The sequence below is a fragment of the Microcebus murinus genome, chromosome 12 (assembly GCF_040939455.1).
Source record: "Microcebus murinus isolate Inina chromosome 12, M.murinus_Inina_mat1.0, whole genome shotgun sequence".
NCBI classification, from domain to species: domain Eukaryota; kingdom Metazoa; phylum Chordata; class Mammalia; order Primates; family Cheirogaleidae; genus Microcebus; species Microcebus murinus.
The window spans coordinates 29153818-29172918 of record NC_134115.1 but is presented as its reverse complement, the minus strand read 5'-3'; the positions used below and the strand labels follow the sequence as shown (position 1 = coordinate 29172918).

Genomic DNA, 19101 nt, shown 5'->3' with positions numbered 1-19101 from the left:
AGATGTAATATCATATGCTCTTTGCTGCTGAATGTTTTGGTTTTTACTGACACACATGGAAAGCAACATAACAAACGTGCATTCCTGCTACATTCAGAGCACGTGGCGTTAAGCACAAAGTAAAACAAGCCTTTGGTGAGCTTGTCTTGTATATGATAGAAGGAACATAGCTATAACTCGAGGTAGATCTGGTGCTGGGTGCCAGTTTTGAAATGCAGCTGTTTTCAAACATATTTGGGATCTATCTACAGAGGAACACTGATAACATGCTTGGGCTTTCAGAGGGGAGACTTCTTCCCAACAGTTTGTTGAATTATTAGTCCATTTTCATGGAGGTGAGAGTTGAGGTAGGCTTGGAAAAATCAGTAGGATTTGAAAAGATAGTGAGAATGTTCTAGAAGAAGCAGCATGAACAAAAAGATATCAGGGCTTACATCTTCAGAGCACATTTAGTGGTAATTAAGGAATTCCCATTTGACAAGCCTGGGAGGTGACTTTAGGCAGGTATTAAATAACAAAAAGATGCTGGGTGGGGACCTAAGGATGAAGACCTTCAATGTCAAATTGAGGCATTGGCACCAAGCAATGGAGAGAGATTGAAGGCTTTGAGCAGGGGCACGAGGTGACCCAGTCAAGCACCAGTGTCAGGGATGGATCCCAGAAGGAAGAAATGGAAATTGAAATCAAATCGTTAACATTAGAGAAAAGGAATGTTTTGATAATAGAAACTGTAAGATTGGGCAACTCAGTGAAAGGAAAAGGGGCCATGGAGTCTTAAATCTACATTAGAATGGTTTCAAATGAAAGAGGGAATAGAGGAGAAAGAACTTCTTTGGGCCGAGGTAAGAATTCAGGGCTGCAGCATGACTGCGTATGAAAGTTTAGAGGTGTCTGGAAGGAAACATATTGGGCTGCAGCTTAGAAATGAGGTCAGGATAAAGACAACAATTTAGGAATTGTCTGTAGAGAGATGGTATAGTTGGAATCTGTCTCTAAAAGATTCTTAAATCTGACCACTTCTCCCTCAAACTCCCCTGCCGCCCCCAGCCCTAGGTCAAGTGTATCGTGTCTGACCCGGCCTGTTGAAATTCTCCCCGATCAAAAGCCGGTACTCCCTGTGGGGTCTCCTGTGCACCTTCATGCCCCTCGCCCCCCAGGCCTTATTACAATCTGTAGTTCAGGCTTGTTTAATACTGAGGACAGCGTGGTTGTCTGTTTAATTTACTCCTGAAGATCCAACAACTTCCACAGTGCCTGGCACAGGATAGACACTTAAACACTTTTTTTTCTCCAGCAAAAGAGTCAATGATTGTAATTACTATAAAGTAGAGGTAGAAAAGAGTTGAAGAGAGAACTTTGGTGAACACTTTTAGGGCACAGAAGAAAGAGTGGGAAAGACAAATAGAAAACCAAAGACCTAAGAGAAGGCAGGCAGGAAGCTGAGGCAGATGGGAGATTCCAGGTGGGATGGTCCTAGGGGTCGACCCTGCAGGTGAGGAGGAACGACAAGAACAGATGACATTAATTGGGTGCTTCCTGCATGCCTAAGACCTGACATAGATCAACTCTGTCAATCTTCACAATAATTCTGTTGGTAGGAATTCTTATGGAGAGAGAACACAGGTGAGGGTAGATACCGGAGATGTTAGGTTCTTTGTCCAAGGACAAACAGTGGAGGAGCTACCAGTCAAACCAGGCCACCTGGCTCCAAGGCACAGAGTCTTGACTGCCTTGCGGCCACTCCAGCCCCTCAGCGGGACAGAGTCAGTTTGCAGTGGGCTAAGGAGTGTGATGTTAAAGATATAAAAGGAAGGCCCAGCGCGGTGGCTCACGCCTGTAATCCTAGCACTCTGGGAGGCCGAGGCGGGCATATTGCTCGAGGTCAGAGTTTGAAACCAGTCTGAGCAAGAGTGAGACCCCGTCTCTACTATAAATAGAAAGAAATTAATTGGACAAACTAATATATATAGAAAAAATTAGCCGGGCATGGTGGCGCATGCCTGTAGTCCCAGCTACTCGGGAGGCTGAGGCAGGAGGATTGCTTGAGCCCAGGAGTTTGAGGTTGCTGTGAGCTAGGCTGATGCCACGGCACTCACTCTAGCCTGGGCAACAAAGCAAGACTCTGTCTCAAAAAAAAAAAAAAAAAAAAAAAGATATAAAAGGAAAAGGAGGACCAGCCACTCTTTATGACCTTTGGCCACGAAGAAAGGTCAGCAGTACCTACCATTCTGAGTTATGATATCTCCACATTAGGCCCCCAAACCCACAGAAGCTAGAAGAGCATTCCTCGTGCATCATCGCTGGCCATGAGAACTAAACAAATATGCTCTTATTTCAGGAACAGATAGTTTTGGTCACGTCTTCAGGGTACTCTACCAGCTGCTATGACATTGACTTTTTTACTACATTCCAATGTTATTATTGACTTAAAATAGTCCTTGAGAGAGAAGAAAAAGAAAATCTGACTTTGGCAATAAAAAGCATTGCATTATTCCAACTCGCTTTCAGTTTTAAATAATTCTGTGAATCATTCCTGTTTCCTTTTATTTTTTTTTTTTAAGTGGGAAAGTAAAGTCCTGCCCAAGCTAGATGGAAAGGCAGCTGTGTTTGCATTGTAACCTGCGTTTTGAATGGCAAATGCACGGGTAGAGAACCCACCAGCAACAGCGAGGACAGGCAAACATTCCAGAAACAAGTGTACACCTGAGTGACGAACTAGGCCAACTGGTGTCATGCAACACTCTTAAAGCTCACACGTATTAAGGTTTTGGAAGATTTATCAATTTCTTTAATTAAAGGACTGGGATGATATGAATCACAGAACTATTTTTTTCCTAATTGATGCAAATCATAAAAACACATGACAAAAATCTGTTCCCAGATTTTTTCATTGCAGAAGTTTTAAAATTTGATTTAAAATATATGCATATATATTTATCTTTTTGTTCCTTTACATTTTTCAATGGGTGGTAATTTTGCTTAACCCATACTCTAATTATACTGATCAGCTTTCACAGTAGGGATAGAGTTTCTATTTTTTTAAGCCTTTCACTCTGAGGCTAGGAGCCTGGGCCACTGGAGGACAACTCAGTACCCTTCCTGGATGCTGACAGCCTAGCTCACAGCAACCTCAAACTCCTGGGCTCGAGTGATCCTTCTGCCTCAGCCTCCCGAGTAGCTGGGACTACAGGCATGCGCCACTATGCCCGGCTAATTTTTTTTTATATATATATATCAGTTGGCCAATTAATTTCTTTCTGTTTATAGTAGAGACGGGGTCTCGCTCTTGCTCAGGCTGGTTTTGAACTCCTGACCTTGAGCAATCCGCCCGCCTCGGCCTCCCAAGAGCTAGGATTACAGGCGTGAGCCACAGCGCCCGGCCCTGACAATCCAATTTAAGAGTACAGAGGAAATGAATAACTTTTCAAAACATTTTATCACTTTTTCTTAATCAATTCTCTCTTGAAGCTTATTCTTTTTTAAAAAAAAATCAACCAGGATAAATATTTGACCACTTAGAGGATAGTTTCTTACCTTATCCAATAAAGTTGGACCACAGCCTGACTTCACATCACCTATAAGCTGCACAGGTTCTCTTTGGCCTGTTCATGGCCAGTAGAAGAGATTGCATGTGCCAACCAAATAGTTCAGGTGAAACATTGCACGAAAAATATAAGGAAAATTATTTTATAAAAAATAGCTCTTTAACAAGTGGAATTGATATATGAATGCTTGGCAGAAGAAAATGCTTTGCAAATGAAAAACATGATGTCAGGAATGCCCTTGCATCTTTACCACTCCTAACTCGAGTAAATGATTCTGGATGCCTGTTGGGAATATCCACAATGTTGTCACAGAGCCTGATTAGAACTTGCTTTTGAAGTCAGTTCACTGCTTTGGAGGTAACATTTATAAATGGGTGCTTTGGGCTCTGCAGGACACAGGACTGTATTTTTTGCCAATTGAAAATGAGACTGTTCCCCATATAGATTATAAGGCAGTCATTTTAATACCTCATTGACCAGAATTGCTGTGTTGTCAGCCGTCCTTTTTCTGTTGAACATCCAAGCAATAACACTGGGTACTAAAGAAATTAGAACTTGTCAAAATGACACTGGTAAGCAGGCTGGAAATGTGGTTGGCTTTTCAGTGACATTTGTTTTCCAAAGCGTGATGTTAAAAGTATTTACTTTTACAGCTGGCACCTGTAGTCTCTTGAACTAGTGTGAGGAATGATTCGCCATGAATTACAGTTATAATGATAATAGCTAGCAATTAGTTGAGCACTTACTTTATGCTAAGGAGTTTTCTACATTGCTACATTGCCATATTTAATTTTCGCAAGCACCCTGTACGGTGGGTGATATCATTGCCACCATTTTACAGATGAGGAAACTGAGGCACAGGGAGGTAATGTAACCCACCTAAAGTCACAGAGTCTATGCTCTTTAATCCCCAAGTCCTTTCCCACCAGTCTCTCTAAGAAAGGAAGCACCAGCATGGACAAACGTGAGTAGGAAAATTAGCATCTGTCAGTAGTGATCCTTGTGAAGTGTGTATGAAGCCGTCTTGGTGGATACCATTCCCTGGGGAGCCATCATTTCAGTATGATTGAGAATTAGAAAGGCTAAGCCCCTTCTACCACTTGTGTGTGTCTGAAGAAAGCGTCTAATATCCATTAATGTCTTCTTTTAAGAGGTTGGGTTCTTGGCACCCCTGACACCAAACAGTCTTGCTTTCTTCCACAGTCTGTGCTACTTTGTGGCAGTGTGAGGCATTGATACACCTCCATGGAGAACCAACCAAGGGGCCCCATGTTCAAGTGCTGGGTCAGTGGCTTTCCCATCACCCCTACCTTCCTTCTCCAGTCTTGACATCGCTCCTCCTGCAGTTAGGAGGGCTGGTTCCACATTGTTATGAGGCCACGCTCAGATCTCTTTGCTTAGGAAATGCCATGGCCCACACCTCTTAAATAATACGATTATTCCACACTCAGCTCTTGCGTGCCTCCTTTCTGAAAGCACCTGACTTAGCATATTGAAAGATGAAGGCTGAGCAACCTGGGATAATCGATAACTCACTTGCAGCCCATTCAGCTTTTTCATTGATGGCAAAGCTATCTATGGGGCTGGATAACCATATTTTTTTAAAGCTACGTATGCTTTTCCCATAGTTTACAAAGCCTTTTGCCAAGTGGCAACTGCAGGTATCTGAATCTTTGGACCTGACCCTCTCTTTAGTAAATCATAAATACCCAAAAACAGTTGAGCTGAGGGGACAGTGAGAAGCATAAGAAATTCTGGCTTAGGCAATGGCTATAGCCTATATTCCTCCAAGGCGGTTCCTAACTAAGCTATAGGGACAGCTTATCGTGTTGGTTCAGAGACAGCTGTTCTGACAACCAGGATTGTCTTATTTCCTGGGCTGTTTTGATTTTCTGAGCAGCTTTGTGTGAGAAATGGCAGGTATTAAAAGTCCATTGTAGGCTGGGTAATCCTAGCACTCTGGGAGGCCGAGGCGGGCGGATTGCTCTAGGTCAGGAGTTCGAAACCAGCCTGAGCAAGAGCGAGACCCCCGTCTCTACTATAAATAGAAAGAAATTAATTGGACAACTAATATATAGAGAAAAAATTTGCCGGGCATGGTGGCGCATGCCTGTAGTCCCAGCTACTCGGGAGGCTGAGGCAGCAGGATTGCTTGAGCCCAGGAGATTGAGGTTGCTGTGAGCTAGGCTGACGGCATGGCACTCACTCTAGCCTGGGCAACAAAAAGCAAGACTCTGTCTCAAAAAAAAAAAAAAAAAAGTCCATTGTAGGGGAGAATCATATACAACCTAGTAGAAAAGGAACTTTATCTCGGAGGGAAACATCCAGTTTTTAGGCACTCTTCCTGAGCCCTGCTCCTCCATCTAAGAAGGTCCTGAGTGCCAAGGCCCCGCCTACATACACTCTGAAGCCACCTCAATGGACTCTTACCTAGACTTTGTCTCCTGTCATTTCCTTTCAGACCATCGCTATCTCCTCTGTCTGGCTGCATCCGACTATTTTTAAATTCCCTCGTTTCCTGACTGTCTGCTGAGTGGATAATTAAACATTAAGTCCATTCTATTCTTTGTTGAGATCATATGTTTTAAAAAGACTTGCCATGAGAAACTGAATAGCAACTTTGAAAGACAGACTTTGAAAAGGAGACCACTAGCCTCCAGCAAGTTTAAAGAGTTTGAGACCAGAATACAAGCAAAAAACACATTCCAGCTGAGTCTTCCTGCTGGGACCAGGCACATGCTCATAGGCACTACTGGTTGTTGATTTCTCTGGTCTGGTGCTATAGAATGTGGATGCCAGAGTTGAGTGCTTGGGTCTCTGTCACTTACATGCTGTGTGACATTCAGCAAATTACTGTATCTCCCTCAAACGTGCCTCAACATTTTCATCTGTAAGATAGAGATAATAATGTTACCTGGCTCAAAAGGTTGTCGTAAAGATCAAATCCAAGTGAACCACCTAGCAACTGGCACATGGAAAGTGTTCAATAAATGCTATTAGTGAAACGTTCAGGGAGGGTTAAGAAGAGATGTGCTTACTTTAGATTTGCATACAATTCCCATCTTGGAGCCACTGTGACAATCCCTTTCTGCATATGGCCTAATAACAACCGCAGGTGTTTTTATTTTGATTTTTCCTCTGTCACCCACCCACTGGCAGGGATGCGGGAGCTATGTGTCTCCTGGGTAGAGCTCTGATTCTGTGCAGACGAGACTTACGGGTCATTTGGGTTGACTGGCCTCCTGGTTCTTTTTCTCACTCAGGTGCTGGAAAGCTTCAAGATTATGGACTATAGCCTTTTGCTGGGGATCCACATCTTGGACCATTCCCTCAAAGAGAAAGAAGAAGAGACCTCACAAAATGTGCCTGATGCTAAGAGGCCTGGGATGCAGAAGGTCCTCTACTCAACAGCCATGGAATCTATCCAGGGTCCAGGGAAATCTGGAGATGGGATCATCACAGAAAATCCAGAAACGTAAGTGGAGCCACAGGCCTGCCCACCCTCCTGATCGTGGCAGCCCAGGACCCTGGGTAATTACATGCAACTACATTCCCCTTACGGCGGCACTCTGTGAATGGGGTCCTACTCAGCACTGAAATGGATTAAGCCAACTTCATTTCTATTCATCTATGGATAACTACATGAATGGCAGCTTCCTGAGTTGTTATTCTTTCAGCCACTTGGTTTCTTTTTTCAAATGGCTCCACTTTTTAACAATGGCTGAAAATGTTTTTACCCCCATTTACTACATATGCAAAACATCCACTGCAAAAGGGGAGAATAAACTTTGAATTTGAATAAACATGTATTTAGGGCAAATACACGATAGGAATGATGTTTGCAATTCAGAGCTTTTCATCTGCACAAGGGGATTCTGTTGTTCTAGTCCTGCACCCTGGCAGATGTGGTCTCTCGCCTCAGCCAGATGTGATAATAACTGCAGGATTGATTTGCATGTATAAAGTGCATATTGACTATCAGAAACAATTACAACCAAAGAATATTATTCTAATGGCTAACTGCATCAGGTGTGTGTGCTAGCTGAGCAAGGAGACTGAAAGAAAGAAAGAAATTATCTCCCATGGCCACAAGTCCTTCTAGGATTCTCCAACAATGACTGAACGATGAGTATGTTTCACTTTTACAAAGGAAATTAATGCCTATTTTTAAATCCTTGTTTGCAAATCCATCTAAATGTCCAATACTCAATTAAAGAAATTATTCTATATCAGTATGTTGAAATACTACACAGCTATTAAAAATCACACTAGCATTGAATATGAGGAAAAGTTCATTTAGTAAGTGAAAAATTCAGGTTATAAAGCATGATAAATTAAATAATCCCCTTTGTGGATTAATAAATACACACACATATACTGGAAAGGGGTACAAAAATTCAGTAGTTATCTGTGTGTGCTAGGAGTGGTGTTTTATTAATGTGTTTTTTGTGCATTTCTGTATTTTATTTTAAAAACTCACAGTAAATGTGTATTACTCTTTTGAGCAGGAAAAAAGGCTTACATTTTTAAAAGCAATATATTATAATGCCCTAAAAATGTTCATTCATGGTTTTAAAATAGGAATGATTTTTGAATTGGATTCTTCACATCCAACTCTTCAGAGTTGACAATTATATTATTCTTTTTTGTGGGGAAGTACATCATTTTGTATTCTCATGAAGACTTTAACTGATACAATAAAAAAAAAAGAAGAAAAAGAAGAAAGATGAATATGGGGAGATAGCCCAGAATTCTTAAAGACTGTCCACTTTTATTTTTAATCTACTTATTAGAAGTGAGTTTTTAACTTCCTATCTTGTATGATAAAATATTTTCCCTTTTGCTCTATCAACAGAATGGGAGGCATTCCAGCAAAAAGCCATAAGGGAGAAAAACTACTTTTATTTATGGGCATTATTGACATTCTTCAATCATACAGGTAAGAACTTTTGAGAAGTGGTCTTTTATTATTTCGAAATTAATCAACAAAAGGTTCTGAAAATTCACCAGATGGGAGTGATTTTACATCCTCATTTTTATGTTTCTGTTTACATTTAAAAGGTTAATGAAGAAGTTAGAACATTCCTGGAAAGCTCTTGTTTATGATGGCGTAAGTGACTTATATTCCTTGTCAAACTGTATATATTTTTGTTTTCTCAGAGACTTCAGAATGTGTCCTAGGCTTTATGAGCAGAGGTAACAGAGGTCTTTATAAACTCAGAGTCCTAGGCTAGCAGACTGATTCAAATCTGAGAACAAAGACGACATAAATAGCCGTCCATTACAACAGATTGCATCCAGCCTAGTGGCTAGGTAGAGCCCTGAAAAACAAAATGCCATCTTGTTTCTATGTGAAATCTACAGGACTCCAGTATGACATAAGGATGAGAAAAAAGAGGAAACTTTTTTCACAGGCACTGGGCAGATCAGTAGGGCAGTTGAAATGAAGTTCTCATAAGACCAAACCTACAGAGGGGCTTGATTGTAGACTTCGATTGTAGACAGCTGGATCTGAACCCTGCCTTCACCCCTGCGCTAGCCATGTGACCCAGGCACATTGGCTTCTTTCTTTCAGCCTGGTTTATCCTCTGTACCAAGGGGATGGGAACAGTATCCGCCTGATGTGAGGATGAAATAAATCAATGCATATTAGTGTTCAACATGATGCCTAACATATAACGAGGACATAAAATGTGAAAACCCTGAAGTTGGTATGGGTTTATACATAGACATTTGCACAGGCTGACTGATATGAGTATGTCTTAATTGACATAACTGAAAAAAAAGTCAATTATTAAAGGAGCAGTCACCTCCTCTTTTTTCTCACCCCACCTCCCTCTCTCTGTCTCTCTCTGTCTCTCTCTGTCTCTCTCTCTCTCTCTCTCTCTCTCTCTCTCTCTCACACACACACACACACACACACACACACACATACACACAGTCCCATCTAGATGTTAGATTTCAACTTCCTGCTACTGACAGAAGCTTTATTTGGCTAAGCCTCTCTAAGTTAATAACTGGAAGTGGCACTTCCAAAGCATATATTGGTTAAAGATTTGGTCACACCTTTCCCTTTAAGATGTTGGCAGACGCTTTCCTTTGAAAAAGGATAAATTGTAGATGTTATTCTCCTTTCTCGGAAAGAACATGCACATTCTCAGTTCTATGGAAGACTGTTAATAACCTTTCAGCACAAAAGACCTGGGTTTTATCCACAGGCTATAGACTGACCTTTGTCAGAATGCACTTTTAAACAACAGATTCACAAATTTGTTTCTAAGAATTAACCTCAGTCCTACTCAGATCAAAGATTCCTCCTATGAAAAGGTCAAGATGGTAGGTTAATTTTATTTTTCCTTCCAGCTGAGAAAGGTGGGGACTACATAGTACCTTAAAATGGAAGGGAGAGAGAGTAAACACCCCTGTTTCATTGCCCTTCTGTTTTCTGAGACAACTTAAATTTCCTGTTAGCAGATAAGATTTCTCATCTAAATGGCCTAATCCTATATAGGCTAGATGCTTCTAAGGGCCCCCACCTTTGTTTCTTTAAAACATATCTTCTGTTATTAGTTTGGTTTTTTGGCTTAAATAAAAATCTCTGTGCCGATTATATATCATAAACTTATTTTTGTTTGTTTACAAACATGGCTCTATCCTAAACAATGTTGTATTCATACCAAAGAGAAGAACAATGTAACTTCTCTTTAAAGGCAAAGGCTGAATCTTAATCATCTATGGATATCCTTCAGGCTCTGGCATCCTACTGATATTTCTAAATTACTGTCCTTGTTGGGGAAATGTATCCACTTAACACAGAAGCTGCCAGGGTACTGGGAAGAGTACATATTAAACTAGCAGTAAATTTCTCAACACATGTACAGCCTCAGTGACTTTTGTGCCTGAAAAGGGACCCACCCTATGACTGTGTCCTTCATCACTTGCTGACTACAGGATTATAGATTGTCCCAGCTACAATGTGCCTCCTGTAACAGCCTATTTCACAGATAAAGAACCTGAAGCCCTGAGACTCTGGCTTTTCTCAAGAACCAGGTCTCCTGACTTTTGGCCCAATGTGTTTTTCCCTCCAACCCCACTGCAGATACTTTGTAGTATCTAAACTTAAATTTTTAGAACTTTCCACATTGGAACCCATAAACCTAGATTCAAAAGGAAGCATTATATGAACAAATTTACTATGTCTAGCAAGATACAGCTTGGAGACATGATTTGAATAAATGATTGCTAAACAAACAGAGAGAATTAGCTCCTTCCTCCATCTTTCCTGGATTTGTAATAAAATGACCCTTTAGTCCTAAAGAATCCTGCTAAGAATGAGAGAAGAATTGAGTTAACAATCTAATTCAATTCAACCCTATGTAATTAGTAGATAATTCAGTGTAATGGGAGTTATCTGCTAGCCTGTCTCCTAGGAATCCTCCTAGTGTCTACTCATCATATTACTTGGAGATGAAACCAGAACACTTTTTAACTTAAATGTCACTGTTACAATTAGGGTGGTTTTGTTGGTTTATGTCCCCAATGTAGCTCTTGACCACTTTTGGTCCAGGACATTGGCTAGCAGAGAACCAATTGCATAGATCTTTCTTGTGACTTGAGATAAACTCTCTGAGAGGTAACCCTGTGATGCTTGATTTGTCCTTGCAGGACACTGTTTCTGTTCATAGACCAAGCTTTTATGCAGACAGATTTCTAAAGTTCATGAATTCCAGAGTTTTCAAGAAAATTCAAGGTAAGATCCTTATGAAAGGTTTTTACTTTTGGTCACTGACTTCACTATGTATCTTTGCAAGATTTTTATTGGAAGAGTTGGAGCTATTTCTTTCCTTACAGTGGCAATCACTCAATAGTTATGATTAAGTATCTTGCTCAGGTATTTACTGATACATAATCATTAGAGTCCTATTTTGTGGTGAAAAAAGATTAGAAGCTTTCTCAATGTCCAATCTTATAATACAGATTATTATAAGATTGTTATATACGATTATTTGTATACGATTCTATTATTTGACTATTTCATGATATGAAATAGTCAAATAATAGTCAAATAGTCTATTATGAAATAGTCAAATAATAGAATCGTATACAAACAATAAAAATGATGTATTGTTTAAAATAAAATTAAGATAAATAAATGAAAATCATGTATTAGAGATACATGTATCCCTTTAAATATAGATTATTCACATATATGTAGTTATCAATCTGTAGACCTTAAATACACAGCAGAATTCTAATGGCATATATAAAACTATTAAGAGTAGTTATTCTCATGAAACATTCTCCAGGATAGACCATGTGTTAGGCCATAAAACAAGGCTCAATAAATTTTAAAAGATTGAAATTATACAAAGTATCTTTTCCTGATCACAATAGAATGAATCAATAAAGAATGAAAATTGGAAACTTCACAAATACATGAAAATGAAACAACACACTCGTAAACCACCAATGGGTTAAAGAAGAAATCACACAGAAATTAGAAAAAGCTCAGAGATGAATGAAAATGAAAACACACATAGCAAAAATTATAGCATGCTGCTGAGGCAGTGCTCAGAGGGAAGTTTATAGCTGTAAACTCTTACATTGAAAAAAGAAGAAAACTCTCAACTCCATACCCTACCTTTCAACTTTGTAACTAGAAAAAGAAGAGGAAACTAAACCCAAAGCTAATAATGGTTATTCTGAAGCAGAGGATTATGTGGGATCTAATTTTTCTTTATATTGTTTATTAAATTTTCTACAATGGATATGTGATATTCTATAGTTGTTTTTAAATTATGTGAAAAGGAAAAAAAAACCCTATTTTATATATGTTGTTATTTTATCATTTAGCTATTCTGGGTTCCATTTCATGACTCAAAACATGATAATTTAGTCACACACAAAAACTGAAAAAGTAGAATGTTCATGTTTTATATTTAAATAAGATGAATTTTTGCTTATTTATTGGAGCTTGTTTATACTTTCAATGTAAAAATTTTGGAAAATACAAGAAGATGAAAAGACAACATGAACATTATTTGAAATCCCATAACCTAGAGATATCTACTACTAATATTTTGATGTACTTTCTACTGATCTTTTATTTCTGTACTTTGTGTATTTACATAACAATGGTAGCATAATGGTCTACAATTTTAGGCATATGTCCTCTATTTTTTTACATAACATTATAACTCAAGTAGTTTCCCATATCATTATATAATCTATGAAGATATCATTTAAACTTACAATATAATATTAAAATTACATAGGTATGCCATATTCTGTTTAAGCATTCTTTCAGTATTAGACATTTACAGTGTTTCTTTTTTTTTCTATTTCCAACTAATATTTTCATGAACATCATTTCACATAAATGATGTGTCCAAATTTAGGATTATTTCTTTGGGATAGATTCCAGGAAGGGATCCTGGGATAATAAAATTCACATAACTACACAGAGATATTGTGACACTGTAGGCTCCCACAGAGTCTGAATTCTACCAACCCTCAGCCAGCATTATGCTTTTTAAATTATGTTACTCTGATAAGTAAAAAATGTTATCTGATTGTTTTATTTTGCATTTCTTGAGTACTGGTAAAGTTCAACCATTATTCATGTTTATTAGGCATTTGTAATTCCTTTGAGAATTGAGCTTTGTAACATTCGACCATTTATATTGGGTATTTATTATTTTTCCAAATGATATATGTGATTCCTACATATTAAAAATGTTAACGCTTTTTCTACCTTATTTCATTCTAAGAAAAACTTTTTTTTTTTACATTTGACTATCTCAATGGTATCTTAAAATTGCTAGCAAATGGAGACCACTATAAAGTAAATTCTCTGCCCAGAGCTTTTTTGACCTAGGATGGACCCTAAGATAGTATTTATGGAGACTGCAAACCTATGTGAATACCAACTTGTGATTCAAATTTTTCTACCTCCTTTAACCCTTTGCCAAGGTTGGAAAACGAAGCCCCTGGCAGGTCTGTGGAGGAAGTGGCCCTTTAATGTTCCAGCTTCAGTGAGGCTGCTCTGGGGACTCCCCATTTTATGGGGTTTTCCCTTCTTAGTAGCATCTAAATGAATGGTACTATCAATGACATCTTCAATTTCATAAAATGTAGCATATGCTACAGATTTTTTCAGTTTGTATAGTTTATCATGTTTTTAATGTAACAAGTCTTTTACTACTTAAGTAGTAAAAAATCTATTGACTTTTTCCCATTTTGATTTCATTATTTTTTTTTATGATTGTAAATTATTTATTTATTTTTTTTTATTTTGGCATATTATGGGGGTACAGATTTTAAGGTTTCAATAAATGCCCATTTCCCCCCCTCCCCCCAAAAGTCTGAGTCTCCATCATTATTTTTAATAGCTTTATTGAGGTATAATTCAGATCCATAAAATTCACCCTTTTAAAGTGTACAATTCAATGGTTCTTAATATATTCACAAAGTTATGCAACCATCTCCACTTTCTAATTTTAGAACATTTTCATTACCCTAAAAAGAAATCCTATGCCCATTAGCAGTCATTCTCTATTTCTTCCTCTTCCCAGCCCCAGCAGCCACTAATTTATTTTGTGTCTCCATGGTTTTTCCTATTCTGGACATTTCATATAAATTATAAAATGTGAACTTCTGTGTTTGGCTTTTTTCACTTAACATATTTTTAAGGTTTATCCATGTTGTAGCTTTATTCTTTTTTATTGTGGAATAATACTCCATTGTATTGATGTATGATATTTTGTTTAACTCTTCATAAGTTGATAGATATTTAGATTGTTTCCATTTTTGGATGTTATAAATAATGCTGCTGTGAACATCCAATTACAAGGTTTTGTGTGGGTGTATATTTTCATTTCTCTTGGATATATACCTATAAGTGGAATTGCTGAGTCAGATGGTAACTTATCTGTTTAATATTTTGAGAAACTATCAAGGTCTTTTCCAAAGCAGCTGCGGCATTTTACAATCCCACTAGCAATGTATGAGGGTTCCAATATCTCTACATCCTCATCAACATGTGCTATTGTCTATCTTTTTCATTTTGGCTGTTCCAGTGGGTATGAATTGGTATCTCACTATAATTTTGATTTGCATTTGTAATGATTAATGATGAACATCTTATATGTGCTTATTATCAATTTATATCTTCTTTGGAGGAATGTTTATTCAAATCCTTTGTCCATTTTTAGTTGGGTTATTTGTCTTTTTATTATTGAGTTGTAAGAGTTCTTTATATATTATGAAAACAAGTCTGTTATCAGATATATGCTTTACAAATATTTTCTTCCATTCTGTGGGTTGTCTTTTTACTTTTTTAATAGTGTCCTTGAAGCACAAAAATTTATAATTTGGATGTAGTCCAATTTTTTTTTTTCTTTTGTTGCTAGTGCTTTTGTTTTGATCTGAGAAACCATTGCCTAACCAAGGTCATGAAGATTTACTCCCATGTTTTATTTTAAGAGTTTTATAATTATAGCTCTTACATTGAGTTATAGGATTCATTTTGATTTAATTTTTTTATATATGATGTGAGGTAGAGTACATCTTCATTGTTGTACATGTGGATATCCAGTCATTTCACCACTATTTGTTGAAAAGCTCCTATTGAATTACTTTGGTACCCTTGTTGAAAATCAGTTGACCACAGTGTAAGGATTTACTTCTCGACTCTCAATTCTGTTCCAATGATCAATATGCTACCCTTATGTGAGTACCATACTGTCTTGATTACTTCAGCTTTGTATTATAAATTTTATAATCAGGAAATGTGAGTTCTTCAACTATTCTTTTTCAGATTTTTTTGTTTGTTTTTTGGCTATTGCATTTCCATGTGAATTTTATAATCATCTTGTTGATTTCTGGGGGGAGGGGGAAGGCAGCTCATATTTTGATAAAAATTGTGCTGAATTTGGGAAGTATTGCCATCTTAACAATATTATATCTTCCGTTCCAAGAATATGAGATGTCTTTTTATTTAGGACTTCATTAATTCCCTTCAAGTAGTGTTTTGTAATTTTCAGTGTTCAAGTTGCAGTTGTGTTAAATTTATTCCCAAGTATTTTTGATATTATTATAAATAGAATTCTTTTCTTCACTCTATCATTTTTGGGCATACAAAGGACTTCACCATTGAAGAATCAGATAAATGTTCACCCATTTTTTTTTTTTTACTTTTTATAGATTTTGTATGGGTTTTTTTTCTTTGTATGGTATTCATTTTGGTGTATGAAGTGACGTAGTCTAACCTTGTTTTTTTCCTAAGTAGTTAACTTAGGTATTATCCCAATACCATTTATTGAATAAAGTCTTTTCTACTTCTAAGCACAATCAAGTACCTAATCACTATTGTGATTAGGTACTAATACCTAATGCACTGTTGTTTACTGCATTTTGTTTACTGTCACTATCATTACTGTAGTAATGATAATGCTTGCAGTCCTGCCACTGCAAAAGATAAATCATGTCTCCTTTTTTTTTTTTAAAAAATATTTATCATGATCTAACATACTATGGATTTTACCTATTTATATTATAGATTTTAATTATATATCTTCTTTAATGCCTGCCTCCTTTATGTAAATGCAAGCTTGCTACTGTATCCCCAGCACCTAGTGCAGGGGGGAGGATTTGGGAGGTGCATACAGTGTATATAATTATTTAGTAAGTGAAGGAAAGGTGCATGACACATTTGCTGGGTCCCTTCTTCTCCTTCAGGTCCAGGACAGATCCCTCTAGACATTACCTTCACTTCAGGTACCTTTAACCATCACTCTCTCTTCTGGCTCTAGTCTTACCCTTCAATCTGTTTGTTCTTTCCTATCTTAAAAACAAATGCCCTCAGCTCTGCCTCTCTCTCCAATCCCTGCGGTTTCTCTCTCCTCCTTCCCAGTCACCCTGCTTGAGAGTTGGACGCACTTGCAATCTCACTTCTTTATTTCTTGTCTCTTTTGCATGCACTCCAGTTGGCTTTTGACCCCACCAAAATGTTCTTGGTGAGGTCATCAACTGTCATTGTTCAAGCCATTGAACAGCTTCCAGTCTTTTCTTAAAAATCTTTAGCACTTGAGGCAGCTGACACCAGCACTCTGTGAAATGTCGTCTTCACTTGCCTTCCATAGCTCAGGACTCGCTGGTTCCTCTCCAGCCCCTCTGCTCCTCCGTGGTCCCTGGGCAGCTCCTCCTCTCTGCCTTACTCTTAGTGTGGGTGGTCCTCAGGGTCCAGGCTCCGGCTTTGTTTCTTCTTCTTGCCCAGCTGTCTCTGAGTAATTTCCCACTCTCCCTAGGTTTTGGTTGCAACTCATTCCCACACCTCTAACAAATCCCCCTGCCTGTCCAACCTTCCCACTTAAGCTTCCACAAAAGTCCACAAGCTCAGCATGCACCAAACTGAATTAGGCCCCTCCCCAGCCCGGAGCCTGCCACTCTCCCTGAGGCCGCACCTCCCTGCAGGCCACCACAGTCCACCCGGTTACCCACCAGAAGTGCTGGCATCATGCTTTGCCTCCTTCCTTTTGCTGACCCCCTGAACACAACCACTCAGCAATACCTACCAATCCTCACTCTGAAATAGTAAAGTCAGTCCCTTCTCTCACAGTGCCGCTCCTGATTCAGCCACTGTGTTTCTCTGTTTGGGGTATGTATATATGTATTTATTTATTTTTGCATGAAGTAAAGTTGTAGCCCCACACAGGTCTGTTTGCCTTCAGTTGTGTCCGTATCTATTAATAATCCAATCTCCCCACATTGCAGCCAGAGGAATCCATTTAAAATATTAATCTGCTCTTGCTAATTTCCTCTTAAAACCCTACCACGCTAAAAATAATAGTAAGTTTTTTACAAATTTCCATGGATTTCCTGGTGCATGAAGTTGTCAACTTGGCTTCTGAGTCCCTTTGTGATGCAACTTCTCTCCCACCACATTCCATACCACATCCTCTCCTCTGGGCCCCAGAAGCTTTGAACTCCTTGAGAATACCCCAGATATTCCAGACTGGCTCCACATCTCTGCTCGTGCTTGTCCCTTTGCTTGCAATGCTCTTTCCATCTTCCCTAGTCTTCCTTCAAGTCTCAGCATAGCTGATACCTCTTCTGTACTTATCACTCTGTGCAGTAAAGAACTTGTCTGTTTCCCCCATTAGACTTTAAGTCCCTTCAAAATACAGACTGTGTTTGGTTCACTCATATATATTCCCAGCACCCAGCATGTTTCCTGGCACATAGTAGGCACTCAATAAATATTTAATGAATAATGCAATAAATGATAGAATTTTCATTGAATACCACCATTTCAAAGAGTAAGAATTTAAATAGTGAAGTCAACACTTTCAAACACAATTTTAAGATGTTTCATCGATTATAATTAATTTAAAACCCCTAATGCCTAAAAGCATACTTTCTCTATAAGTGAAAACCCACCCCCCACTTCTTCTACCCGCCCCAACCATACCTCCCAACCCCACCGCAAGAAAATAGTACCCGGACTTCAAGTTTCTTTTCTTTATTCAAGTCAGTTTTTTTAACCTTCGTAAATCCATTCATCCCACCCGAGAATTGAGTCATGTTGCCAATATAGTAGTGTCTGCAAAATCCTATGATATTTTCTAGAAATGTTATGGTACCATTATGTTGAAACCTCACTTAAATTCTCTACCCAAATGATGTGTCTAAAGTGCTAAAGCTTAGTTTTCTCAATAGAATATAATAGTTAAATTAATTTATTTGTTAAAAATCAAACTGTCCTAAGATTTCAGAACACTAATGCACTCATTCCACAAACATTTGTGCATTCATTATGTACCTAGCACGATGCTTAGCACTGATGACATAAAAAGCTTTTTAAAAATTAATTAGTTCTTCCTGCAATAATTTAAGTCTGTTTTGAGTCAGAGATTGGAACATGCAACAGATTTATAATGTAATGAAGCAATTGCTAAGAGAGTTTTTGCATACACTACTTTGCATATACTACTACCAAGAGAAATAAGACCAATTCTTCCAAAAGAAAGCTTCACAGAGAAAAGGATATTTAAATTAAGTCCTGAAAACATAAACCAGAATTCATTAAGAAGAGGGGTAAGAAGGGTATCTCGAGGAGAAGGAACAGCATGTGCAAAGGCCTAGAGGTAGAAATGAACATAGTAGGTTCCAGAAGGGCAGGAGGGTGAGCTGAAAAGTGGTGATATTCAGAGGCAGTTTGAGAGGAGCAGAGAAGAAAACAAACCTCTGCCAAGACCACATAGCACCTAAAGAAAGAGTTCAATTTTGTCTTAAATTATGAGTTTCTTCCTTAAATGGGGTGGTCTGAGCTTCACTCAGCAGATCAGGACTTGGATTTTGCAGAAATTGAATGTCTCAGGGATTTCATTTGTCAGGGAAATCTAGAAAGATGGTTTAGGTTGCTGGTTACTTTCTTTTGTGTGACAGAAATTCCTGGATTTGTCTTTGGCTAAACCATGTGTGTTATATAGGTATTCTGTGCCCACTTCCAGACTTCTGTTGGCCCTCACTGCGTTAAAAGAAAGCCACAAGCACA

At 38.3% G+C, this 19101-nt stretch overlaps 1 protein-coding gene across 6 annotated transcripts in view; it reads left to right on the top strand.

Moving 5' to 3' along the window:
• PIP5K1B (phosphatidylinositol-4-phosphate 5-kinase type 1 beta) overlaps nt 1-19101 on the top strand; it is a 282554-nt gene that overhangs the window by 198464 nt on the left and 64989 nt on the right. For all 6 annotated transcript variants that reach the window (XM_012736933.3, XM_012736976.3, XM_012736925.3 and 3 more), the window contains 4 exons: nt 6809-7020; nt 8401-8484; nt 8607-8655; nt 11211-11295. In XM_012736933.3, the coding sequence (XP_012592387.1) occupies nt 6809-7020; nt 8401-8484; nt 8607-8655; nt 11211-11295 (430 nt within the window). The remainder of the gene's footprint in view (nt 1-6808; nt 7021-8400; nt 8485-8606; nt 8656-11210; nt 11296-19101) is intronic.